The 26,958-nt window shown below is 35.3% G+C and overlaps 1 protein-coding gene across 5 annotated transcripts in view; it reads left to right on the top strand.

Annotated features, from left to right (window-relative positions):
* Positions 1–26,958, top strand: part of VPS13A (vacuolar protein sorting 13 homolog A) — a 105,067-nt gene that overhangs the window by 53,309 nt on the left and 24,800 nt on the right. For 2 of the 5 annotated variants that reach the window (XM_038123289.1, XM_038123293.1), the window contains exons 36-55: positions 2,088–2,212; positions 2,907–3,076; positions 3,657–3,877; positions 5,049–5,281; positions 8,224–8,316; positions 8,782–9,138; positions 9,882–9,983; positions 11,304–11,462; positions 11,581–11,842; positions 12,710–12,870; positions 13,937–14,040; positions 15,310–15,607; positions 16,727–17,122; positions 17,913–18,017; positions 18,110–18,256; positions 22,108–22,146; positions 23,123–23,251; positions 23,938–24,071; positions 25,531–25,660; positions 25,963–26,198. In XM_038123289.1, coding sequence (XP_037979217.1) covers positions 2,088–2,212; positions 2,907–3,076; positions 3,657–3,877; positions 5,049–5,281; positions 8,224–8,316; positions 8,782–9,138; positions 9,882–9,983; positions 11,304–11,462; positions 11,581–11,842; positions 12,710–12,870; positions 13,937–14,040; positions 15,310–15,607; positions 16,727–17,122; positions 17,913–18,017; positions 18,110–18,256; positions 22,108–22,146; positions 23,123–23,251; positions 23,938–24,071; positions 25,531–25,660; positions 25,963–26,198 — 3,601 coding nt within the window. The remainder of the gene's footprint in view (positions 1–2,087; positions 2,213–2,906; positions 3,077–3,656; positions 3,878–5,048; positions 5,282–8,223; positions 8,317–8,781; positions 9,139–9,881; positions 9,984–11,303; positions 11,463–11,580; positions 11,843–12,709; positions 12,871–13,936; positions 14,041–15,309; positions 15,608–16,726; positions 17,123–17,912; positions 18,018–18,109; positions 18,257–22,107; positions 22,147–23,122; positions 23,252–23,937; positions 24,072–25,530; positions 25,661–25,962; positions 26,199–26,958) is intronic. The other 3 variants (XM_038123292.1, XM_038123294.1, XM_038123290.1) reach the window with 2 other exon arrangements.

Below are 26,958 nucleotides of genomic sequence, written 5' to 3'. Positions count from 1 at the left end.
GTGTCATCTCTATTGGTCTGCCCTTTTATCCTGACCCATAAGCTTTTGACTTGCTCATCATCCACCACAAGACAAATCTCGATACATTCTGGGTGTTTCCTCACATAGAAATATGTTTGGTGCCAGCAGGCTCTGTGTTCTATACCCTGACCCATGATGAGCAGAACCAAAATTCTGATGGTAAGACAGAATTTCATTACCAAGGCGTTCATCTGCATGATTTTCTTGACAGGACAGAAGAGAACACAACTTGTGTCCAAGATCCCATCTCTTAGTAGTATCTCTTATCTGAGCCCCAGGAAGGCAGCAGGCCTGTGGGATGGGTCCAGCTGGCATGCAGGGCCCTCAGTTCCCCTCAGAAGAGAGTTGCAGCAATTACTTTTCTTTCTTAACCTGAAATTGTGATGCATTTGGTTGACTGACTTGCTCTGGGCAACTTCCCAGGTACACCTTCACCTTCACTATCATTTGCTTCACCCTCAGATTCTGGAGCCTCATACCTATTTCCTAAGGTTACCTGTGAAGGCAAAGGAGAGGCAAAGGATGTTTCCATTTTTCCCTTGTCTTTTAGATCCCCTCCTTCTGTCTGATGAAAAGAGTGTTAGAGTTCCTCTTTCTTGTGCTGAGCTTCCACCTCCTGCATTTCTCTCGGGAATTTTCACCAGTCTATTTTTCTGTCAGACACCTTGATACTCTTCAGCCTGTCCTCTTCTTCTCTAAGCTCAGCCACCAGGCTCGGTACATCATCCACCTGGTCCCACTGCACACAAGTGTGGTCTCTTCTGCCCTCTGATGCTAATGCCAAGCTCAAACACTCCCTGCAGCTGCAGACCTGAGCAGGTGCGTGCTTCTGAGAAGCTCAGTCTGGGTTGCTGTGCTACTAGCAATGGCTTTTGGCTTTATGGAGATCACACGTCTGTTCTCATGGGGTAGGTGAAAACCACCAGATGAGCTCTCCTCAGGAGTTGGGGAGGATCACGCTTTCCTCCTACATGCCCTGCCTGCATGAACTGCTGCAGGAAATATTGTGCCACATGCTTCTGATGTGCCATATATTTGTCCGCATTTTCACTGTGCTGCAAGTTCTTATGCTCCCTGGAGTTGTTAATTCTCCCTCGGTTGTTCTGGCAAGGCCCTCACCATGTAGGCCTCACTTAGGAGAGCTCCTGAGCCCGGCCAGGTCTCTCCCATCTCAAATTTCCCTGACTCTGGGAGCCCCCTGCCAGGCTCTTTGAGGTATTTTGTCCTGCAACTGTAGCCACTGATGCTGCTGTTGTTGCTGCTGTCACTAAATGCCTCCTTAGCTGATGAGGTTGGTTGACTGCCAGTGAACTTATTATCTTGACATTGTGGTTTGAGCTAAATCTGACAGTAATAATAATGAATAGGAGCAAGTGAGCCACTGTAGTGAATTTTGGAGCATAACATATAATGTAAGGGTCTTGTTTTCCCAGGCATAATGCAAGGCAGCACTTAAAAGTCTGTTGACTGCATTTGTTAACATCCTAACTTGGGAAAGCTACCATTTTACTCTCTTTCCTTTATATGGTGATTTCCTTGCTGTCCTGATTTAGATCTGTTTGTCTGTTGTAATGATGACACCCCTGAAAATTGTTCCTTTTTGATACATGATAAATTTGCCCATCGACTCAGCACACAGTATAAAGAAAAGCAACTTAAGTTAAGAAAACCATCTTTTGTTGAACTCCTTTATTACATATGAAAACTAGCAACAATGTGGCAGATGAACAAATGAGGAAGAAAGTAAATTTGTATGCTTTGTAACACTCCTGCACACAGTACTGTGTAATATTCACTGGAAGTTGTACATTTGAGTTTTAAAGATGGTAAAAATTTCATGTAGGATATGTAAGGGGTGTGTTTTATATTTTCAAATGTGTGATTTTGCCAAAAGTAGTTACATAAAGCATGATGAACATATGCTAAATGTGGGTGGATTTGCATGTGGAGAAAAAGCTAAATTGCTGTTTTTATGGTCGTAAGCAAGGATATTATGTTTTGGCTTTTTTCCTTATTTGCAGCCAGGTAATTTTCTTAATCTTAACCATTTTTCTGATTCCTGAAAGGGGTAACTGTTGTGACGTCAGCTGTGGTGGAATTGCATTCACCTATGAAAATAAAAACAACACTAAAACTGGACTTCAGATTTGACTCTCTGACTTTAGTGCTGTATAGTCCAAATTCAAAACAGGTAAGTTTAATTTTGGTTACAAAATCAGCAGCTTTAAGATTGCCTAGAGTCCTTGAAATTCTGAACAAGAATAGCTTAATTTATGACAGAGAAAGTGTGTTCTAGCAATAATAACAAATGTGACCGAAATTAGAGAACAGCTATTTTATCTAAATCGCTTGGTAGATACTACAGGAAATAGAATAACCAGTGGTAGCACATGATATGTGGCATCTTCTGTCATCTGACTAGGAATCTGATGAAAATTTGCATTAATTTAAAATATAGTTTGGGAAGAAAAATATGCAGAGGAATGAAATATATTAATTAGTTACATGTAGAGATGGGTACATGAACACACACAAAATGGTGGAGAAAGATTCTTAAATTTGTCAATAGGAATACATTTATATTCATCTTGGTTTAAACTTACAAAACTTGTCACTAGATTTCTGACTAAAATTTTGTAATTTATTATAAACTTAGGTCTCTCACATATGTTAACTTGCTTTAGAAAGATGGTAGAAGGGCAAAGCTTTGCTTTTTGAAAATTTTGTCCTGTATCTTGTTGTTTGTGGTTGTCTTTTGAACTATTACTGAGTTAATTTAATTTATTATTTTTGAAAATATCATCAGTTAAAGCAGAACTGTATATCACACGTATATATTATTTTGGCTACCTGTAACGAAATCTACAAATGTTTCATTTAAACAGGTTAACAGTTTGGATCAGAGAGATGACCTTTTGAAGCTTGCGGAGTTTAAACTAGTTCTCATGTCAGCTGCTCTGAAAATGTTATCAGATGGTTCAATGAATGCTTCAGTCAAACTGGCAAACTGTACATTAGATGATAAAAGACAGTCCATCCAGAAGGCTACACCAAGGTCTGTAATTTTACATAATTTACTATTATTAGTTAGACAAAGAGTAATGTTTTCGTTTCATTAGTATTCTGTTAAAACTGCAATTGTTTTAGTGTAGGGGTTCTTAAAGTACTTATTACTGCGCTTGTATGTGTTTCATGTGCCTTTTGTTTCGCATATCTTTGTGAGAGACCAGTGCTAGATACAAAAAATGAACTTTAAATTTAATAAATGTGCATAGAAAACAATTTCACTTTCCACTTTAATGAAGTTCTAAGTAAGACTGAGATGATGGCTCATGAAGAGTAACAAACTTCAGTAAAATGTAGTACTTTTGATATGTAAACAAGGAAATAAGATGGTTTGTCTTGTTAAATTATTAACATCTTTAGTTACCAGTGTCTGGGATTCCAGTTAGTTTTAAAGTTACAAAAATTAGTGCTCATGTTTTTATCAGTCATGTTCTAAAATTATTTGCATTGTTTTTTTTAAATTCAATCTTGTTAATGCGTTGCATCTGGAATGAGAATCTTGAGAGTTTTTCAGTATTTGCGGCTGGCTTTTTATTGTTTCGTTTAATGCCTCCTTAATTGTCTTTCAGAATGGTGGAAATGAAACATGGATTTGAAAAGAAAGTTATGGTGGATGTCAACTATAAACAGGGGAGAGAAGGCACTGTTCTTGATGTTATTGTTCAAGAGATATACCTTTGTGCAAGCATGGAGTTTCTACTTACTGTAGCAGATATATTTCTAAAGGCTAATGCAGAAAGTGCTGCTGCACAAAGAAATCTCAAGCAGTCATTACCTGTAAAGGACCAAGGTATATACCAGTATACACCGTAAATAGTTTAAAATCTGCATTTGAATATCAGCTCAGTTTTGGTATTGTAATACTACTTAAATATACAGTACTCCTTTTATGCTATTTTCTATGTTTATATGTATAGAACAGCTTGTAACCATTGATGTTGCTTTCTTTGCATCATGAAAATACATTCATGACCTTTAGTCTTTGTTTCCAAATGAAGTCTTGTCTTACTAGAGAAAGGAGATACCTAAAAATGTATGTTTAAAAATAAAATGGGATTAAAAGTGGAGCGGATTATATATATTGTGCTTACATATGGAATTGGCCTGCCTGATATTGCTGCCTAGAAATGTTATTTCGGTTGTCCACTGATGTACATTTCTTCCTACATCAGCAAACAGATTTTTAGCTTGAGTACCTGACAACAAAAAATGGTCCATTAGAGCATCAGAGCAGGAAATATTCTTTTTATGCTTCCAGGCCTCAGATAGTTCTAATCAGGTATGCCAAAGCAAGTCCCTGGTTTTTTGGTGTTGTTTTCCTGTGCTCTAAATATTCTAGTTGTGTCCCTGTCAGCCAGGCCTTTTGTGATTATTTGCTGATGATCAAAGTCTGAACAGATAAGGAAGTCTTACATAAAAGTATGTTTTTATTGCAAGTGTTTACATTAGGCATCAGTAATGCTGCATTATTGTCCTGTGGAAAAATGAGTGTTTGCTACTCTAGAGAGCAGAAAACATGCCCAGCATTTTTGTAAAACTCTTTATCAGGGTTGGCAGATGTAGGTATGGAGTGAAGCTGATACATTTGTTCCTGTCAGAGATAGTAAGAGTGGTGATACTTGTCATTTTCATTCAACAGTGGTTATCCTTTTCATTTTGACAGAGAAGCTTTGTGGAGTCTTCTGTTGTACCCAAGAGTAATTAGATATTAAATGGTTTTGTGCCTGCAATGAAGAGCCTATAAATGTCAGTTGCAGGGATCTACACATTTGCTAACACTAGTCATGCTAGATCTTACCCCTGAATAGTCAGTGCCTCCCTATAAGTTACAAAAATTAAATAACAAATGTAAAAAATGTTATTAATTATAGAAATTAATTATATTCATAATTAAATCAACAAGAAAATAATTGAGATTTTATCTTTGAACAATTCAATTAATGTAATTTATATTTCTGAAGCATCTGTGCAGCCTGTCTCTACAATGGAAATGAACATTGTTGTTAAAAATCCAGAGATTGTGTTTGTGGCTGATTTAACAAGAAGTGATGCTCCTGCATTGGTGGTTACAACACAGTGTGAGGTCTTCATTAAAAATAGCCCTGAAAGGTACAACATGACAGCTGCTGTTAAAGAAATACAGATGAAAGCATGCCCATTTCTTCCAGAAGAAAGGAAAGGAAACATTACTACGGTGAGTTTGCAACCATTCAGTGTAATTAAAAGGTGCCATGTCACTTAAAAGGTGCTGCATAACTAAAATGCAGACAATTTCTGAAATGTTCATCATTAAAATGTGTACTACAATACAGTAGTATAGATTTACAGTATGAATAAAATTTTGTGGCTAACATTTTGTTGATTTTATTCTCTTTTGTCTAGTATGCCTAAAGCATAACACTAAAGTGTTAGTTATCTTTCATATCCCATGTAAGCCAAATAAATAGAATTTTGTAAGTGTATGCTATATAAAATGCAGTATAATAAATTTGGAGTGCTATCAGTCTAAAACTTTGTATTAAATAGCTATGTAAGAGAATAACAGTCACCAAAAAAAAAAAGGAAGTGCATATTCAGAAATCATTTACTTACTGTATGCTGTTCATAAATTCCTTTATGTTAAGGTCTATAGATCTGCTATAGTAAAGCTGCTTGTTTATATTTGGCAACAGAATCAGACTTGTTAGTTTCTGACCAGGTGAAAGTTGCATTGACTCTTGGAGCTTACAGCTTTTCTGCCTCTACAGCAGACTATTCCTCAGTTAACTCTGTGATGATATCATTGCATCAGAGAAAAAATTCAAATTGGTTGTATATACAACAGTCACCCATGTTCTAAGACCACAGATGAATTTTGAAGAGCAAAACTTTTCAGCTCTCTATTAATGCCTGCTTACTTATGGAGTGATGTGGGAAAGACCAAAGCTGTAAGCAGAAAGGACTGGGGCTTCCTTTTCGTCTCAGTTACAGGTAGATTCATAGCACCTCAGTTTACTCCTTGGGTTTACACAGTCTTTAATTCCACTAAAATTTTTATCTAGTCATTTAGAAAGTGATGCACTAGCATTGATAACAACCATGCAAAATTGTTCGGCTTCCATTTTTTTGGCTGGCAAATGTGGCATAAATGTTACTTTCTTTGTAGAAAGCTATTGGACACCAAATTTTCCTTCCTATGGGAATATCTTCTGATGGAATCTCTTATCTCAGGCTGTAGAAACCGGGAAAAAGACCTGAATCTGACAGGATGCTTGTGTTATAGATAGGGAAAAAAAACTTCAGAGGGCACTAGTTTCAATGCTTAAAACAGTACCTTCCTTGAAAGATTCAGAAAGTTCTTGAGAGGATTCAAAAAAACCACGAACAAAACCCACATGTTACCTGCAGGTAGGAGCATAACTGCTCCTTTTGAAAACATGTGTAAGCAAACCTCTGAACCCAGTTTTTTCTTTAAACAATCTAATTTTACTCTGGGAAAGTATACTAGTTTGAAAGCAAACCAGTGGGACATCCCAAGTCAGAAATACAATTTCATAGGAAAATTAAAATAAATGCAATAATACAGAAACACTGACAGAGTCAGAATACAGCCTGATACCCTGTTAGTCAGGGTATCTGATTAAATAGTCAGGGTGTCTGATTAAATAGTGGCTGCAGTTAAATCAGTGATCCTGTAGAAGGGTTTGATCTTCCTCTGAAGGTCCAGTGGTGGCTATGGAGCTCTTGTCCTCTGGGAATCCAGTGGCCATTTGTGGTGTTCAAATCTCAGATTATATCCAGGCAGGAATGCTTGACTCCTCTCCCTGGGCACAGCATCTCACAGTGGGATGATGTAATTTTATCAGTCATGCAGTGAGGCTTGATGGACCATTAGCAGAATATATCTGCTCCCCACCCTCCACCCCAGAGAGAGTTATCAGGGATGAGTCATGGAGGAGATAAAGAACACTGCCCCACCTGGTTTTAACTGCTTATGAAGATGGTGATAGAGTACATACTTTTGGGTACATCTTACAATGTAACCTAAGACAGAAAGTAATCGGGTTGTATGAATTAATCTTTTTGATGACAAAATCATCAAAACTGAAAGAGACCTTCAAGATCATTTGGTCAAACTGTCAATTCAGCACTACCGTAGTTACCTCTGAACCATATCCCTAAGTGTCATATCCAGATGCCACATAGGGAAACTAACCTCCAGATTTAAAATAGCATGAATGATGAGGGGTTTTTTATGTATTTCTCATATGTGTGTTGGTCTAAAGAGAAATCTGTTATTTTTCGTTAATGTGAATGTAATACAGAGTAAGAAAAAAAGGTAATTTGAGCAATAGGGTAAGAAACAATATTATGGACAAAAACTTCTGTTAGATCATACTTAACTTGGGAAAAGTGTGGTCAAACTGATTTAGGGTATATCTATGCCTCTAGCATCTGATTCAAATGTGGACAGAGATGTCAGAAAAGATTGCTGCATCAATATGGTTTGAAATTACAGTTTTTGAAAGACCGACCATCTCAGATGGGGGTATGAGATCCTGTCTGTACAGTGTCAGTATAGTCTAATTACATCTGAGTCCTTTATTAATAACATTGCACTAGTTTTGTTTATAGCATACCTCTAATTTGGTAAACTTTGGCAAGTGAAAACGTTCAGGGACTGATTGCAAAACAAATTGGGAACTAAGTGATTGTGCTTCAAACGGCTATATTGTTATTCAGGAAAACTGTAGCTGTGTTTTTTCTGCATTGCAACTGAAAAACTGGTTTTCCTCAAAAGTCAGTGGCATGATGTGCATTCAGTGCAGTGCATTGAAGATATCAGCAGACTTTACTGCAAGAGTGGAATTACAGAACTGTAATGTGTTTTACTGTAGTTGACGTTTCAGTCATTAATGGTTGAGAATGGCTGAGGTGATGCTTCTGGATACTTGTTTTTTCTTTCAACATGTTACTAGTGTTCAGATTTCTCTTAATTTTGAAGACCCAAATATTAGTAAATTTTCTTTCAGTAAAAAGAAAGAAAACCTTTTTTTAACACAAAAAAACCTTTATTTTTAATGTGTATGTTTTCAAAGTAAATTTCTACAAATATTGTTCTCTCTATATGACATGTGTTTTTACTTTATTGTATAGGTATTGCAGCCTTGTGACTTCTTCTTTGAAATGAAACAGTCAGGTACTAATCCACAGACAGCTGATCTAACCATTAAATCTCTAACAATAGAAGTAAGTAGCCTTGTATTATGTTTTTAGTTTTCTATTTCCCACTCAGCAGGCTATGAAGTTGCTTCAGGAGTGTCTGAAGTGGGGAATTGTTCCTGTTCTTCATTAGGTCACCTACCTGTTGAGCATGTCAAAATGAATAAAATTGAAAATAAACAGCTGTGTCACTATGCTTCAGTTTTGAATCTGTGTTTTATAAAATGCCTGGTGTGCAGAGATAAGTTTTGAAGTGTTCAGATAAATCATTGAATGATGTAGTTTAGAAAGCTTCCATCTGGAAATAAGGCAGGATAGCAAATCTGAAAAGATTGAACTATTGCTTTTGGCAGGGAAGTATGTTTGAATGAGAGTCCTGTAGAAAATGGAAGTGTTTTGTTATTGTAACATACTCATTGTATTTTTGTGTCTGAATGTAGCTGTTTCTGTACTAGATTCTCATTTCCAGTTATTCCAATTTCTTATTTGTAGGTTTCACCAATAATCATAAACACAGTAATTACTATTACATCAGCCCTTTATCAAACTGCAGAAACAACAAAAGAAGAGATTAGTCAAATTCCTCCTGACTTGTGGAATAAGAAAGATATAAAAAATCTTAAAATGTGGTTTCTTGAAGAGACTAATGAAAATGAAGATAAAAATCCTAATACTGAACTGGTTCCCACAGGAGAGTCATTGAAACTTAATATAGAATCTGTGTTTATAACACTTGAAGCAGGGGTTGGGCACAGAACAGTGCCAATGCTTTTAGCCAAGTCCTCATTTGTTGGAGAAGTCAAGAACTGGAGTACTCTAATCAACCTACATTCTCGTCTTGAGCTAGAGGTGAGGAGTCTTACATAAAGAAACAGAAGTTTTCCTAGGTTGCTAAACCTTATTGTCTAAATCTTACATATATGTTATTTAGACAATAAAAGAAAAATAACCCATATATTTGGTGACTAAACTCCTGAAAATATGTGTTGTGGGAGCATGATGGGAATGAGGGGTTAAGATAGCTAAATTAAAATGAAAATCTAATACATTAGATGTAATGTTAATTAACGGCACTGTAATTGGTGTTATGCAGCCTCACATTTACACTCTTTGCAAGTTCTTAAAGACCTGTTGTGTCAGTGTTAAATGTTGGAATGGCAGCTGGCTAAAAATCTCTAATAATCTTCAGTTAATGTTGTAGAATATATGTGGTGTTTCTATAAAGCAGTTTTGTTCGTAAAACATCCAAACTGACTCATATTTGGAAATTAGTGACAAAATTCAGTGATTGTTGTAGGTGGATTTTTCCTTATTTGTAGTGCTTTTGAATTCCAGCTTAAATTATCATTTAAGCCAAAATTGTATTTTAAGTGGCACAATTTTTACCACTTATTTGCAGCCAGGACTTTGCAGTAGAAACTTAGCTGCCTCATTTATTTTTCTAATGCATTTGTTTCATCTTATGGTAGCAGCTGAAAGTGCAATCTGATTATGAATCTTTTAGATTACCAAAATAATTAATATACTTGTAAATCAGAATTTTTTAATTTAAGTTTTGTGTGAATTCCTAACTGCTTTCTGGATTTTGATAGGTACATTATTTTAATGAGATGTTTGGCGTGTGGGAGCCTTTGCTTGAACCACTGGAAGTTGAGAAGACTGACTTATTCAAGCCATGGACTCTTGAAATTAAGGTATAGTTTAGAAAGCTGAGCTCAAATATTGCATTATGATACCTTAAAAAAACCAAATGCTCTTCACCTTTAATTTCTGAGACTACTCTTACAATTTTGTTCCTTGTTGGTTGCTGAGAGTTTTCTCCCAAATAGTAAATGAAACCACTTCTTATACAAGGAAAGATCCAGACACTCAGATCTGTTAAATATTGTCTTTCAAGTGGCAAAATTTTAGTCTAGTTGCATGAGGTAAACATAACAGGTTTTTATCAATTTGTCCTATTAGGCCATGTGCTAATGATGCATTCAATGATTTTGGAAAGACAAGCCACAGCTCTTGTTTTACAGTAGTAGTATAGCAAAATTGTATTGGAAAATCTGATAGCTGTTGAGTAGCCCAAAGAGTACTGTGGGAGTAATGTTCTTACCACTTAATTTTAATCTTCCATGGAAACAGTCAAGATTCTGGTCTCAAACTAGATAAGGTGTTATCAAAGGATGGGAGGTACCTTTTGTTTTTCCTCCTTCCATCTTAACTGTTTCATTTCATTGTTTCCTAACTTTTTTGAAAACTGTTCAAGTATTTTTAACCTGAGGAGAGGGGTTGCTCAGAACTGAAGGTCTACCCTTTTCTTAGGACTATTGTTATCAAAAACTTTTCTACAGTGATAGCCTCAGAAGGATAAAGACCATGGACTGGGATACTGCAGTTAAGAAACTGTTATTAGAAATACCCCTGACAAATTTCCAGAGAGGTACAAGACATAATACAGGAGAGAGGTTGAAGATAGTGAATCAAACCTCATGTCTTCTCATCCTGATATGAAATAAAACATTTGGAAATACCTAATTTCCAGAAGTGTTGAAGGTTAGAGAAATGTATTCCCTCAGGGTTTTTAATTTTTTTCTTTCAATCAAATGAAAACAAATAGGTATTTGATTTAGAAATACAAAAAGGCTAAATTTGCAGACTGGTTTAACACTAAGAAGTCAATTATGTGTAACATTTTACACAGTGTTACTCAAGAGGTTAAGATGAATGTTATCACACAGTACTTACTGGATATGTTAGTAGTTAGTATGTATTTTCTTTACTTTGGAATGATCATAAATTTCGTTACTCTTACTTGAATTTCATTGACTTCCTGAATATATAATGTGTCTCTTGTCTTCTTCTCTCCCTCTTTGATTTTATTTGAGAATAAAAACATAACAACAAAAAAGGAAAACTGTGGCAGGACATAGAAATGGGAAAGGGAGACATAGAGAGTCTTGAGGTGAAACTTTCTTCTGCAGAATGAGTGGTCAGATAAGAATTCTTTAAACATTTCCTTTCAGATGAAGAAGGCTAAAAAAGCACTGTTTGAATCAGATGATGAAGAAGAAGAGAACTACAAAGTTCCAGAATATAAAACAGTAATAAATGTTTCCTCAAAAGACCAGCTCAACATTACACTGTCCAAGTTAGGACTGCAAATGTTGAGTAACTTGGGCACGGTAAGAAAGATTTCTTAACTATGTGGTGTTAGAATTGCTAGATAATTACTTGCAGAGATCATCTCGGTGAAGTCTTACTCAGTATGTTTATGTTTTGTATTGATTCTTTGCTTTCTAGGCATTTGCTGAAGCAGCTAGTCAAACTTCAGACATCTTCAAAAAAGAACGAGCACCATTTGTAATAATAAATTCTTTAGGAGTTCCCATCACGGTCTCACCTAGTGATTCCTTTAGTGTCCTTAATGTTGAATTTGGATCAAAAATATTTCATTTAGAAGACAAAGAGAGTTTAAATATGGATTTTGTCAGAAGTAGAAATGAGAGTGACCAGTTCACAGCAATGACAACACTGAGTAGCAAGAGATTTTACATTCAGATATGTAAGTTCCAAAGTTCATATGTCTTCTGTTTTTGTAAATATTTTTCATCCTTAATACAGTGTCTTGTACAGGTCAATAAATTTTGGAGTACAACATAACATGAAAGGAATGTCTCTTTGAATTCTAGATGCATGGCAGTATTTGAAATCCTGCTTTAGCCTTTACATCTTAAAGTTATATATATCATACTTCTTAATTTTTGCATCATAGGTTTTCTGCTGTGATAAATTATTTATGTAATAATATTTATTGAGTCAGATATTTATTTGCATTTATATGTTATTGAAGGATTCAGCTGCTGAAAATAATTTTTGTTTTAAAATGGAGTTCTATATATATGTGTGTTTACGGAAGTTACTCTTAAGAGGAGTGTTTTTTAAAAGATTGTTTTAAATAATTTTAAGCAACCATAGATAAAGCTAAAATTAAAATTTAGCTAATTTTAATGGTGTATTTGTTTAAAATTTAAGTTGATTTATTGTAGCAATTGACAGTTTTTCAGACTTGACCATATGATGAATTGTTTTTACAATATAATACCTATGCCTTGTTAATAAGCTATTACATCTTGTAAACATTTCCTGTGAGGCACTAATTTTATTTGCAGTAGCAGAACCCACTTATATATTTGAGTGATGGACTCATTTACTGTTTTTCTTGTGGCAAGAAAAGAATCTTTGCTGTTTCCTTAGTAAAACTGCAAGGGCAGCGTATTAAGAGTGCGGATTGTACTTTTTCATCGGGCGGGTGGTTTTTTTATTCTTAGATTGAATGACACAGAAAGTTCTATTGAATGCACATTTTTGTCTTTCAACTCTTTCTTTATGCTCCTTTTGAGCATTTCATGTCTCTTCTTGTAAATTCTAGGTCCGCATAATCATTCTGCTGTGGAAAAGATTCCCTTGACTAAAGTGGGTCGATGTATTTACAAAGTGAGACACGAGGAATCAGGTGTTGAAAGGTCCATCGTCAGTCAAATTGACACTGTTGAAGGAAGCAAGATGATAACTATACGTTCTCCTATTCAGGTCATTATATATCCATACATTTAATTTTTTAATGAATGAAAATGATCCTGTAGTCTTTAAATAAACATTGAAAAAACATACTTTAAAACTTCCCTGAATGGTCCATATAACTTTGCTTTGTGTTTGATTTTCCAAGAATAAAAACCATTTTCAAAGTGACAGATGGGTTGGATGCAGGTAGACATCAATCAGACATTGGAAGAGGGTAATTCATTAGTAATGTTAACTAATACTGGCTGTAATTTTGGTCTTGAGCTATTTGTTTTGTATGAACTGATCAAACTTCTTTTAATTTTACCTTGATTCCACAAGTTATCCTTCAGTCAGGTTATTTAATTTTCTTCATCCTGTATCATTGATATGTTATTTTCAGATTTAGTACAGTGTCAGTTGAAAAGTGGGACCTTTAAGTATGTCTTTTGATTGCATACTATTTTTGATAGATGTTATATGGTTTATAGCTACAGTGATGAATTAGATATTACAGTTCTATAGAGATAGTGTTCTTGTTACATTTCAGTTGCTTGTTTCACTCAAAGTGGTTCATGACTTGATTAATACCAAAATTTACTATTATTTTCTAAATTTTTTTTTTCTAGGAGCTAATTAATGCCATTAAATTAACCCTAAAATAAATAAAAAGAATACTTGCAAGAAACGTAACTGTGTCCTAGAATGGGTATTAATGATTTAACCTGAAATTCTGACTTCCCTTACACTTCCACTGTATGGATTTTTGAACCTTGTAGCATATTTTTAGGAGACCACTGTTTGGAAAGTTGCCATATAGTTGAGATTTACTTGTCTTTGGTTTTTCAAAGTCTTGTGTTTCTCCTTGAAAAGCTTTTTGCTTTTATTTCATAAATAAAATATAACAATAAGTGGCATTTAAAAAGGTAATTTAAAAAGATTTGCTGTTTTAGAGACAGTTCTTCTAAATACTGACCTTGAAGGGTATATGGGTAAGATGAAAAACAAGACTTCTCATTCTTGCTTCACTAAGCTCAAAATACTTTTTCTTTACAGTTTTTCCTAATGTGTGTTGCTGGATTTTTATTTTACACAGATAAGGAATCATTTTTCAATCCCTTTAAATGTTTTTGAAGAAGGAAGATGTTTAGGGACTGCTTCACCAGCAAATGAATTCAACATACCCTTTTCCTCTTACAGGTACTTTATTGTATTTTTTTCTTGTTGTAGAATACGTCTATACATTTTTGATTATTGTATCCATACAATTATGCTAAAAAAATTGTTTACCCTTGCTACCTAATACTGAAATAATGCTGTGCTGTCATTGTTAGGTAGGATCTTCTCAGGGCATGTAGTATGAGTTAAACAGAGTGCTATTTTATTGTTGAATTGGAAGTATTTTGAAATCCATTTTTATGAATATGTTAAATTAGCGAAGCTACTTTAAAAATCTGAGCTCAGATACTTTTGGAACACAGTGATTGCAATTCACATGGTACACTTCCTAGTGGGTGATGTTTGGTGATTAGTGCAGCTTTTTTGTTTTTTCTGAAAAGGCTTCTTTTGATTTTTTGATTCTGAAGTAAAAGATTAAAAGCTATACACTTAAAGTCTGTCAAAGATGTAAAAAAAGACTCATCAACCTTAGAAAAACTTGGCATATAGCATATCTGTTATCACAGTCAAGATAATAAAAAAAGTGCAATGAGTTTGAATGTAAATTTTAGCTGAACTGTATCAAGTTTTAGGTAGGTAGGTTTGCTTTGATGGATTTTTTTATGGCTGCAGAGACTTCTCCCTTCTGTTTTTTTCCCAAACACTCTCCTCATTTTTTATAGTGAAAGCTTTGTATCTCCTTCATTACTTGAGTTATGTTGTACTGTTAGATTCATTAAGTCATTGATATTTCTAACCATCTGTATAAGATTTAGTGGGGTTCTGATTCCTTGCACAGGTAAGTTCCACCAGGCAGTCAGGAAATATGTTAAAAAAAATCCTAGTTCAGGAGCAGCTGTATTAAATGCAAGCCATTGCCTTATAAAAGTCATGGGTGTACATAATCCATGGACTAACTTGTGCTTTATGTGACTGAAAAGAAGGGCACTTTGTGCGCATCAGTTTTACGAGTAAGTTGTTGATCCAGACCTTTAGCTTGGAACAGGAACAGAGCAGCACTTGTAAGGAAATTCAGTAGTCTCTTCATAAGAATCTCCAATGACCCTTTCTTTGTAAGGGGAACATGTGGAGGTATGGAACAAAAAACCCCAACTGTTAAAATACTGTGAAATTTTGGGATCCAGTCCATCATTTGATTCCTCCTTTAATCAAGAGAGAGGCAGGCAATGAACTACTGCTAAAAATCTTCCTAAATACAAATAATACTAGAATGTCCCTGTTGCATAGTACTTTTTTATAATTGAAACATTCAGTCACATGTTAAGTGTTTAAAAATGTTTTCATTTACAGATCCGTACTGAGTTTGCAACCACTAGCCAATGAAAACGGAGTGGGTGGAGAATATGATATGTGTGAAGGAATTACTTTTGATGAAATTATGAAAAATGTTGACATTCTATTACAAAGGAAATGCCAATCTGTGAAGTCAACTAACGACTCACTTATCATCAATATTGTTCCTGTAAAAGATGCATTGACCACTTCATTAGGTGCAGAAGATGAATGGGATTTTCCTTATGTTGTTCATTTATGGCCTTCTGTTCTTCTCCGCAATCTTCTTCCTTACCAAATAACTTACTCTGTAGAGGTAATTGTATAATGCTTGAATTTTAGTGATGTTTCTCACAACGTGACAGCTGGTTGAAATGGAGATTAGAACAAAGGGGTTCTGATGGAGTATTTGTGGAGCAAGTTCACAGATCTTAAGGGCAAGTCTTACATAGTCTAATAAAGTCTGTATTTCCAGAATTGAAATATCACAGAATGTGAAATGTGGTGTTATTAAGCTATACTTCAGATATATATGCAAAAGAAAACTTAACACTGTACAAGTTGAGCCTGGTGAGAGTCATTCAGTTGCTCAAGTGCAACTTCAGCTTAATTAAATAGTGCAGCATTTTCTGTGAAGACTGCCTCAGGTGGATCATCCTATTTTAGCATTTTATGTGCAGTGTTTCAGCAGTAGCATGCTTTTAACAAATCCTCACAGGCCTGCCTTTTTGCCAGGTTTTGGCTTGAATTGCAGCCTACTGCCAGACTTCAAATTCTTTCCAGATGAAATTAAAAAATTAGGTGCACTTTGACTGTTAATAGGCATTCTTTCCAGTGCCAGATGAGAGACAGTCTTGAGTAAAATACCTAAAACATGCAGTGTAGACATTGATTCCTCAGCACTGTATGTTTCATTCTATGGATCTGATATAATTGTGTCCCACTCCTTATTGATGTCTCTTAGGATGATAGAAATACAGTTGGGAGACAGATTTTTTTTTTCAGATGGTGTTAATATTTAGTATTTCAACTCAAATAGTAGAATCCAATAGTAAAACTTCATCACAAATAAACAATTACTAGGACTGGAGACTAGCTTATACCAAATGTGTGGAAGTAACAGGCTCTGTATGTCTTTTACTGTGTTGAGGAAATTTGTCATGTAAGAATATTTGTGTGTTTGAATTTGGTGACAGATGGGCTTTTTGATGTTGAATATTGATGACCATGCATTAAGGTTCTCTTTGCAAAATATTGTTTTAAGGTAGATGTTTAGGAAAGTAACATAGTTAAATAGCACAGAAGGTATTTTAAAATTGTGCCTAAGTAGCTTGTATCTTAATTTTTAGAGCTAGCTAAGAACTAAAAGTTGATATGAATTTTGGATGTGATTTGTGTAAATGTATCCTGTTTGGTGTCTGATTGTCTTTCTAAGGGACATGGGAACAAATATGACACTCTACAAGAAGGATGTTCTGCCCAGATCCATAACGCAGTCTTGGACCAAACAAAACTAGATTTGCAGTTGCTTAACTATCTTGATCAAGACTGGAGAAGCGAGTACCATATAAAAAGCAGTCTGCCTGATATCAGCTTCACAACATTTCAGTGTGTCACAGAGCTGGATAAGACTGAGCTGGATATTGCTGTTCATGTGACCTGCACAACTGGGCAGATGATAATAGAAATTCACAGTCCCTACTGGATGGTGAATAAAACTGGTAGAATGTTACAGTACAAAGCGGATGGTATTCACCGCAAGCATCCGCCAGATTACAAAAAGCCCCTCCTTTTTTCTTTCCAGCCTAAAAACTTCCTTCAAAACAACAAGGTATTGTATTTTGCAAACCTGACAGCTCTGTATTCTCTTATATTGTTGTATGAAAGCATTTTTACACTTTAAAATGTATTTACTCTATCCTGTGCTCTGTAAAGGGCATGAAACCTATAATATCTCTGTCTAAAAACAGTGTTCTAAATAGGCATGTAGTCAAATATGCTTGAGATAGGAAATTTACATTATCAGAGGTGTTGTTAAGGAAGAGATCCTCACTTTGAAAGAAGTTCACAGAGAAGTTGTTTTCTAAATAAAACAAATGTGTTTTACATTTAAACTGCATCAATAAAGGTTCTTATTCCAAATGAGACAGAGAAATTGTGTAGGAAATGTAAAGCTGTGGTACTGGAGCAGTGAATGCTACCTGAAAAATTAATACTTGCAATAGTGGTTGGTTCTGGGTACATAGAATGCTAAGGTTAAGTTCACCATTTGAGTTTCCCAAGTTTTCTAATGATGAATGTTACTGATGAATAAATGATATGAAAGAGATTACAAGAGTGCATTGATTTTCCTTTGAAATTTTAATTATGATGTTTTTTAAAGAATCCTTCTCTGATTGCTTAATCTGGAATGTCTTATACTTACAATGCTTATACTTACAATGGATTGTAACTAAGCATGGTAGAAAATACATTTATGAGATGATACTGGCAGTTATGTCTTGATTTTTTAATAGAAACACCAGTATTTCCATTTATCTTTATGTATACTTTATATATATAATTTTAAATGTTGTCAGTGACTTGTAAATTGAAAATTAATTTAGGGTGCTTCTTCACAGGTGCAGCTTCGGGTAACTGACAGTGAACTGTCTGATCAGTTTTCCCTGGACACTGTTGGAAGTCATGGTTCTGTGAAATGCAAGAGTCATAAAAAGGAATATCAAGTGAGTTAAATTTATCTTTCAAATTAATTATTTTCAGGAGATATAAAGGGGGTTTAAAAATTGTACTTAAAATAATGTCTTTCTGTTCACAGGTTGGTGTCACCATAAACAACAGCAGTTTCAATATTACTAGAATTGTAACCTTCACTCCATTTTTTATGATTTCAAATAGAAGTAAATATACTTTGGAAGTAGCTGAAGAGGGCAAGGAAAAGTGGATTCCCATTGTTTTGCAACAGGTAAACTTATAATGGAACCTATTCCAAGTTGTGTCACTAAGGGAAAAAAACTGGTTTGAACACTCTCTGATGAAAAATGTGAGCCTTATATAGTTTTCCATGATGATGCCTGACTATACCATGCCTTTTCAATAAATGATCTGTATCCTTTACCATTTCTCAGTGTTTGATTAGGAACATACTGGTTTTAGGATTAGGAACATAAAGCTGGTTTACATTGTAATTGGAATTTTTTATCCAGTCACTTTGTATCATAAATAGTATGAGAAAAAGACCTCTACTATATTATATTATTACTGTATTATCTCTCTGCAGTGGCACTGGAGCTTCTGTTCAGTTTAGCAGTGGTATGCGGTAGAATATTTTGGTTGATCTGGTATGCATGAAGCCACTTAGGTATGGGGAGAAATTCCCTCATGTGATTCAGTTCAGAGTGATCCAAATGGCTCTTCTGGATCTAGTATCACTTTGACTACTAAGTACTCAATGCATACTTCCTAGAAAGAGATCCCTGGCCCTCAGGCCAAGTGGTGTGAAAATGGGTTTAGGGCTTTTGCCTGTGCTGCAGAGACTGTTGCAGACTAGGCATGCATCTTGGTGGTTTGCACTGCAGTATCACACAATTATGTTTTTTGTGTGTGTTGGGTCTTGGGGCCATCATGCCTTCCTGCAGGACATGTAGGAAAAGCAGCACTTGTTTGGGGTAGTGTTGGAGGTTTCTTAACACAGTAAGTGATCTGTAGTGCCTTCTGGGAAGAGTGAAATCCTTCCCCTTCCCCTGACAAGAGCATTATCCAAAACAGTTTAGCCGAACCACAAATAGTGTGGTTGAAGGCCCATTTGATTTCCTTTAGAATCCTAGAAGTACAGGATTGTTAGGCTTGGAAAAGATTTCTTAAGATAATGTATCAAGTCCACCCACAAAACCGGCACTACCATAAATAAATCACCCCAAAAATAAATCCCCAAATGCCACATCCACAAATTTTTTTAACACTTCCAGTAATGGTTGTGGGGGAGTAGAATGGAGATGGTATAGAAAGTAATCTTACCCCTAAAGGAGTTGCAGCTGGGCCAATAATCAAAAATGAGGAGAAGGCCTAACTTCAACAGGCCACAGCTGTAACTAATAAGAACAATAGGAGCTATAAAAGAGTGGGTTGGCTTGTTAAGAGAACATGTTCTCTCCCGAAGCAGGAAGGGAACTGGAGTCAGTTGGTTACCTGGTGAGAGAGAAAGGGTGTACTCGGAGGAGCTGCTCACCAGAAAATACTGAATAGGTACAAAACTTTTGTAAGAAAGAGATGATAGTATAAAAATTCCTGTTAAATATATGCATATATGACAACAAATGGTGATTCCACCACTTCACTGAGCAGTTGTTTCTAATGCCAAACTTTAGCTTTAGTGAAGAAATTTTTCCTCATAGCCACTTTAAATGTCCTCTGGTGCCATCTGAGATCTGAGGCTGTTTCCTTTGCTCCTGATGCTTGGGGACCAGCTCCCCCTTTGCCACATCCTCCTTTCAGGCAAGCTGTACAGAATGATAAGGTGGCCTCTGAGCCTCCTTTTGTCTAGACTGAACAATCCCAGCTCCCTCAGCCACTCCTTCTAGGACTTGCGCTCAAGACCTTTCAGCAGCTCCATTGCCGTTCTTTGGACACACTCCAGCACCTCAATATCAGCATTGTAAATACTCCAAGTGGTTACTAAACATGCTTGCAAACCAAATTGCAAAAGTTAAAATAGTGTGTTCAATGAGATTCCTGACGAGATCTTTCTGTTACTTTATTGGTACCTTCAGTAATACAGCTCCTTAGCTGTGTATATTATCTTTAATGGTACAGTCATGAAGGACATGCCATTTAAACAGCATTATTTCTGAAATTACTGAAATTGATGTTGTTCCATTGTGATTTTTGTTCAGTATGCATAAAGGTTTAGATATTCAGATGTTGAAGTCGCTTCAGCTTCCTGTTATGCTTATCATTTTCAAAAAAAGTTTCTTTGCTTTTACTCAACAATGGACTGTTTGGCATATGCCTGCCTGTTTGTTCTGTTTCTTAATATTCTTATGTTCCTCTGAACCAAGGTTTTGTGCTTGGCCTTACATAGTGTTTGAGTTCTTCACATGTATGATTCCTCCTCTAGTTTATTGATAATGGTCTGAAATGACTACATCAATATAGTAGTGTATGTGTGGTAGTATGGGCAACCTCACATCTAATTTCTTACTCTTAGGAAATATGGTCAGATGGTATTACTTCTTGTTTTGTGGTTTATATTTGATATATATTTGCTATTAGAATGAGCTAAAATATTTACAAAAAGTTCTGAAATTTATGCAAAAACTACTCAAAGGTAGTAGTTTTGGTAGTTGAAATACATTCTGTGTATATCATCCCTAGGTTTCCCATGTTGGCTGTTTTATTTGTATGTCTACAGGATCTTCTAGTTTGTCCCACAAATGTCAATGTTTCTTAGGTGTTTCATAATTGTATTGATTAATCTTAGTCTTCTTTCAGTAATAAAGTATCCAGGGAAGACTAAGATTCAGAGTGATCTTAGGATCACTCCTAAAAATGTATAAAAGATGAGATATGGCAGTTCACCAAATAGCGGTGTACAGGTCAACAGAAGAATCTGTATCCCCTTCTAAAGCCTGTTTTCGCATTGTGTCGATATCTTTCCCTTTGATACGCAGTCTCTAAAAATCCGTGTTGTGACAACTTGGTCTGCCAGGGTTGTTCTTTTGTAATTCAGTTGCCTAATCCAATATCCCATATTTAATCTCTTCTAAATGTAGGTAGTATCCAGCCTCTATAGGTCTGTCTCTGTTCTTAATCCAGAACAATTTCCAGGAGCAAATTTACATCCGATCCTGTTGCTAATAGGGGTAGCTGTGCTATTCTGATAGTCTAGATTTTTTAAAATTGATGCCTGTAATTTTTTGGATTATTTCTCACATTACTCTCTCACATTAGGTAAGAGATCTTCAAAAAATGAAGCAGCTTACTGAAAATGTTAATGCATATTTTCACTTGCTCCTTTCTCCCACTATTCTGTTTTTCGTCATTTTAAGTTAAGCAGAGTCTTTCCTGTGGATTTTTTTTAAAATTCACTCTTGTTTCTTAGTGACAGATAACTTGTCTTTTCAGGAAAGAAAGCAATTCTTATGTAGAACTAATCTTTTCTGAGACATCTTCCATGTCCCATCTTTCCCTGTGGAAAGTACTAAATATATCAGAAACCTCAATCACTATTTCTAGAAAAATGCATTGTTCTTCAAACATTGCAATAGAGGTTATTGGAAAGTGATTAGTGTGGAGTGGTTTGCTGAGGACAGTCCTTTGAATTATGTGTAGTGCGAGGCAGTTGATCAACAAATCTCGTTAGAGAAAGAAGACAATGCTGAAGACCATTCATAAGACCAGTGCTAAATATAAAGATCCCACTGTGGAAGCAAAATTGTTGTATAGATATAACATCTGATGAAGCACTTAGCAAGTGTGTGGTAAAAAGCTTGAAAATGACATCATTATGTGACACAATCTCTGGCTAAAGTCTAGTACAAAAATTTTTCAGTTCCCTATAATTGATATTGTAAGTCTTGTTTAGCCATTGTTTTTACTTAATTGGTTTGGATTTTAAACTTCCATTTGCCATTGACCGATTCTCCTTGAATTTCCTCTGGGCTCAATTAATTCCACGTTGAGACTTACATGCTGAGTTTTATTATAGTTTACAGCACAATTTAAATTTCCTTTGTCTGTGGGATACATGTTGATGTAAATTACACCTTCAATCTTACGGTTTAACTATATTTTTTTCCTTTGTCTTCCTGCTTCCTGTGGTGTGAGAAACAATGGGAAAGGGAACTTAGTGGCATGGTAAGTTGGTGAACTAGTCTTTCACCACTGAAGAATTAATTCTAGGATTCAGATGCAGTTAAATATGGACATCTCATTTCTTAAACTATGTTAGAGAAAAATGGTTCTAAAATTTTGGATGCTGCATGTCAACAGTTTGAAATATGGGAAGGATGGTCTAAAAAAACTTCAGCTGTTGATGGCTGAGAGTTACTATTAGTCATAGCTTGTTCTTGTGGCAGGACTCAGTTAGAGACTTTTCATTAGTTACTATTAAAACTTTTGTCTTCTCTGTCTCCTGATTGTCTCCATTTAGCAAGTAAACTGTTGAAGAGAGATTGGATTTGATATTTTTAAATCTACAATGGTTGTGATTTCAGCTGTGAATGTGAATAGCAGAAGGTGCTCTCTGATTTAGCTACCTGATGCTCCATACTGTGTGTTTTATACCCACATATATATGTGTGTATATGTACTTTTAGATAGATATGAAGCACTTGTAAAAGGACTGCTAGTAGCTGATGTCCTGTGTACTCAAGTTACCCTGGGGGTGGCATTTATGCTAATATCCCTTTTTGTCATTCATTATCACTGTAAAATTGATTTGAAATTTATACTTTTTTGGAAAAAGGTCTGCTAATGGAAGAACAGTTTCATCTTTTTTTTTTTACCGAGCTTGGCATTTTCAGTGTTACAGTTATTTCATACTCTGGATTTTATGTACTTTTTCCATTTTAAATGTACTTCTTTTTGTGAATATGAGTCTTACTGTTTTCACTTTAGCTCCTTACTCCTCACTTTCTTCACTATAATCAGAATTATTTCTTGACTTCCTTTCAATTTACTGTATTCAGGTAAGTGATAACTTTCAGGTTTTTTTAATAGGGTTTCTGATCCTAATTGATACACTTTTGGATAGACTTGATTAGGTGAATGTGAATGGCATTAAAGCCTGATTTGTATTCTCACTTTGAAATTTCTGATTTTTCTTTTCTAGTGCATTCCCTTTTGGCCTGAAAATGATGCCAACAAACTGCTTGTTAGAGTTGAAAATTCTGATCTCCCTCCAAAAAAGATAAATTTTGATCAGCAAGAAAACTGTCTTTTACTGCATTTGGACAATAAGGTAACATATTGCCTTCCGTGTTTACATGTTAGGTAAAACAGCATAAATCACTTTTTAATTTTCATTCTCAAAACTTTGTTTTCCCATGCTATCAACTATTGCAAAACCTTAGCTGAAGAAAAGATTATGTAAATGCATTCTCATGCTCTCTCTTTTGTGTGTGTACAAACAGATGTAAGTAGGTATTCTGTTTTAAGTGCTTCTCTGGGGAGCAGTTCTACAGGAGCTAAAATACAGATTGTTTTGCAAGTATTCTTTGTGAGAAGTCTTGTTATTAGTTCTGTAGTAACACTGAGTAACTTTGATTTCACTAAATTTACTAGTATGTTGCAGATAGTCTCATCTAGCAGTAGTTTTTAAATAGGTGAGTGGTTTTTGTAGTATAATGTTCTTGAGGCTATTAATGTGTATGCTTGTAATAAGGAAGGTTACTCGACTACCAGTCTAACTTTTCACGGTACAGAACTCCTGCACAGTCTTAATTACAAATTGTAATACCTACTACCTAGTAATTAAATCAAGGAAGTATTTTGAAGGTATGGTAAAACAGGTAGTTTTACTACATGATAGATCTTATGATGAGAGGAAAAGTTCTTCAAAATATTTAAATTACATTTGCTTTGCATTTACTTTTGCTTTGGAAATCCATTCCACTGTATTTACTTTAAAATTTTTACAACTGATAGCTTGGAGGAATTGCAGTGGATGTTAATCTGACTGAACATTCTACGGTGATTACCTTTTCTAATTACCATGATGGTGCAGCTCCATTTCTGTTGATAAACCATACCAAAGAGGAAATTATTGAGTATGGACAAAGGTATGTATGAAGAGGTTCAGTGTGGATGTTTGTTTGCATGGAGACATACGAATTGTAATTTTGTATATTGTAAGCATGCATTCTCTAAAGAAGCCTGTTTTGAGGAAATGGCCGTCAAATTTGGTCAGAGCACCCAAAAATCTCTTGCTTGGTAAATTGAAGGCAGTGAATTATTAGCAATGTTAAATAGTGCTAGGTAGTTTTACAAGTGAGCTGTTTTGTGGTGTCTTTTTATATTAATTTTGTGGCCTTATGACATCTGCCTTCCTGGTGGGGGGCAAAGGATGTGCTTTTCTGGAACTGTGCAGGTGCTGACTGTGCAGAGTAAGTAATGAAGAAAATTTAGCTGAAAGAATGGGTTCAAGTTATGTGAGATAGGGGATGAGAGGTAGTTACATAAATTTTGCCAAGCTAGAACAAAACTAAGATAATTTTAATGAATATTAGTTTTCTGCAATGAGTGAATATTTACTTCTACACTTGGACACAGTTACTCTGTTTTCACTACCTGTAATGTTTTTGTAATGCTTTGCCACTGTATGCAGATACTGTGCAATGCTGAGAAGTGTATACTTGCAGCATTCTTGAATTATTTCTTTTTTAAAAGCCAAACAGCCTATTGTTTTTTCCCTTCTGTCAGTCAGAGCAGTGTTGTTTAAAGATTTTTACTTGAAAGGTGGAAGAGTTGTTAGTCAAATCCTGTTTGCCTCCTGTTTGCCTGAAGAATGATTGTTTGGTTTGTTTTTTCTCTGTAAAGATTAGTACTTTTTATCTTTTTAGATGAATTGTGGATATCCGTAGTGTCAAGTTAATTAGAACAGAGTACAATGTTTCTAGTGGAAGGGCCTACATTTAGTCCAACTGCCCGACCACTTCAGGTCTGATCAAAAGTTAGAGCATGTTATTAAGGGTGTTGCCCAAGTCAAGGGCTTGGGGCATCTCGTGCCTCTCAAGATAGCCTGTTCCAGTGTTTTGAAAGAAAATCTTCCTAATGTTCAGTCTAAACCTCCCCTGGCACAGCTTGGATACAAAGGAATGGTTCAAATCACTGGATCCTAGCAAGCAGAGATCAGCATCTCTCCAATTCTTCTCCTGGGGTAGCCTCCTTTCAGAGAGCTGTAGAAGACAGTTCTGCAAGTTTTTAAGTATATGTGAGGGGGAATGGAGTTTAAAGCATATTTGTCTGAAAATGTTGATCACAAAGGGGGAAGAAAATGAGTATATAAAATCTACTGTATGTACTTTATTTTTAAAGTATATGTATGTATATTAAAGTACAAATCCTCATTCTTATTGCTGTTCTGAGAATGTTTCTGTGCGTGTTTTTTCATGCATAATGTTATTTTTGTTCTGTTCTCATTACTTGAAAATAGTAGTGTTCTTGTTGAAATGCTAGAATGCAAAGGTCATTGACACAAAATACTAATTAACATTTGAATTTAAAATTACTTTGTTCTAGCTCCCTCAGTGAATTGGAGGACTGCCTTCAGCCAAATAAGGCAGTGTTGTATACTTGGGCAGACCCAACAGGATCTAGGAAATTAAAATGGAGGTGCGGAAATAGAACCGAGGAAATTGCTGCAAAAGAGGTATATTTTTTTAATGGTGTCTAATTTTATATTTATATATCCATTCATCAGTGTATGATACATACACTGTTCTCATACATGAGTTCCAAACACAGAACAGAACAATAGAACAACACTTTGTTTGCCAGAGCTTGTTCAAGTAAGTAGTCTTCAGTCGAAAAGTGTCAATGTGAGTGTGTGGTGAGAGGCTGTTATAAAACTTTGTAGTTGCTAAGACTCTGGCCTTTTTTTTTTTTTTTTCTTTTTTTTTTTGTGAAATAGAATGATAATAGTGTTGTAAAAACTTTCCCTCTCATTTGTAGGACAAAATGGAAGTACTCAGTGTGGATTCTAGAAAAGTGGTCTACTTAATGTCATTTTATGAAGGTTTGCAGCGTATTGTCTTGTTCACTGAAGATGAGAATGTATTTAAATTGACATATGAAAGTGTGAAAGCAGAACTAGCAGAACAAGAAATTGTTCTGTCTTTGCAAGATGTTGGAATTTCATTGGTTAATAATTATACAAAACAAGAGGTGTCCTACATTGGAATTACAAGGTAACGTACTTTGTGTGCAACAGTATAAATAGTTTAACATCAGGTATTTTCACTCTGTGAATTTTATTTTGGCTTAGGCTGAAAGAGGAAATAGAGTTCTGGGTTAATAATGTTCAAACCTAATCACTACATTTTCCTGCTGCCAAGAGAAATGCTTTCACTGTGTTGTGTTCTAATGCATATGCTAACTATATTTAGATGTATGTGGTTTTGGAACATGTATTTGTAACTCTGTGATAGACTTCCCAATACACAGGACAGAAAATATTTCCTGTCCACGTAGTTTGAGAAGTGATAATAGAGTTTTAAGGAGTAAGGTCTGCAAATAGTTTGTTTCAGTGGGTTTTGTTATCTTTACTACGGAAACAGCTGAAATCTTGTGCTGGAAATTTTGATGCAAAAGCCTGTAGGTCCCTTTAGTTTTGGTTGATTAGTTATGGTGAATCACAGCTCTACTGCTTGGGTTTTCTACTATAATTACACATTTTAGATGGAAGCAGAAAAAAAATTATGTAATGCTTTGGAAATGTGTGCTATCATATATTTGAACAGGGGCTCTTTGGAATCATCAAGGGACACTTGAATATAATTGCCATAATCCACACACTTCTTTTTATTCAGTTTTGAGGTAGACAGAGTGAGAGATTTTTTTTCTTGATTAAGTCTTTGCACCTTACTAAAAAACAAACAAGCGTGAACTTCACACACACATAGGCTTCACATACTCATATCCATCATTTACTAAGAAAATTCCAGTCCT

This window comes from Motacilla alba, chromosome Z (genome assembly GCF_015832195.1).
Source record: "Motacilla alba alba isolate MOTALB_02 chromosome Z, Motacilla_alba_V1.0_pri, whole genome shotgun sequence".
NCBI classification, from domain to species: Eukaryota; Metazoa; Chordata; class Aves; order Passeriformes; family Motacillidae; genus Motacilla; species Motacilla alba.
The sequence above is the reverse complement of the archived record's forward strand: the minus strand, read 5'-3'. Positions and strand labels throughout refer to the sequence as shown.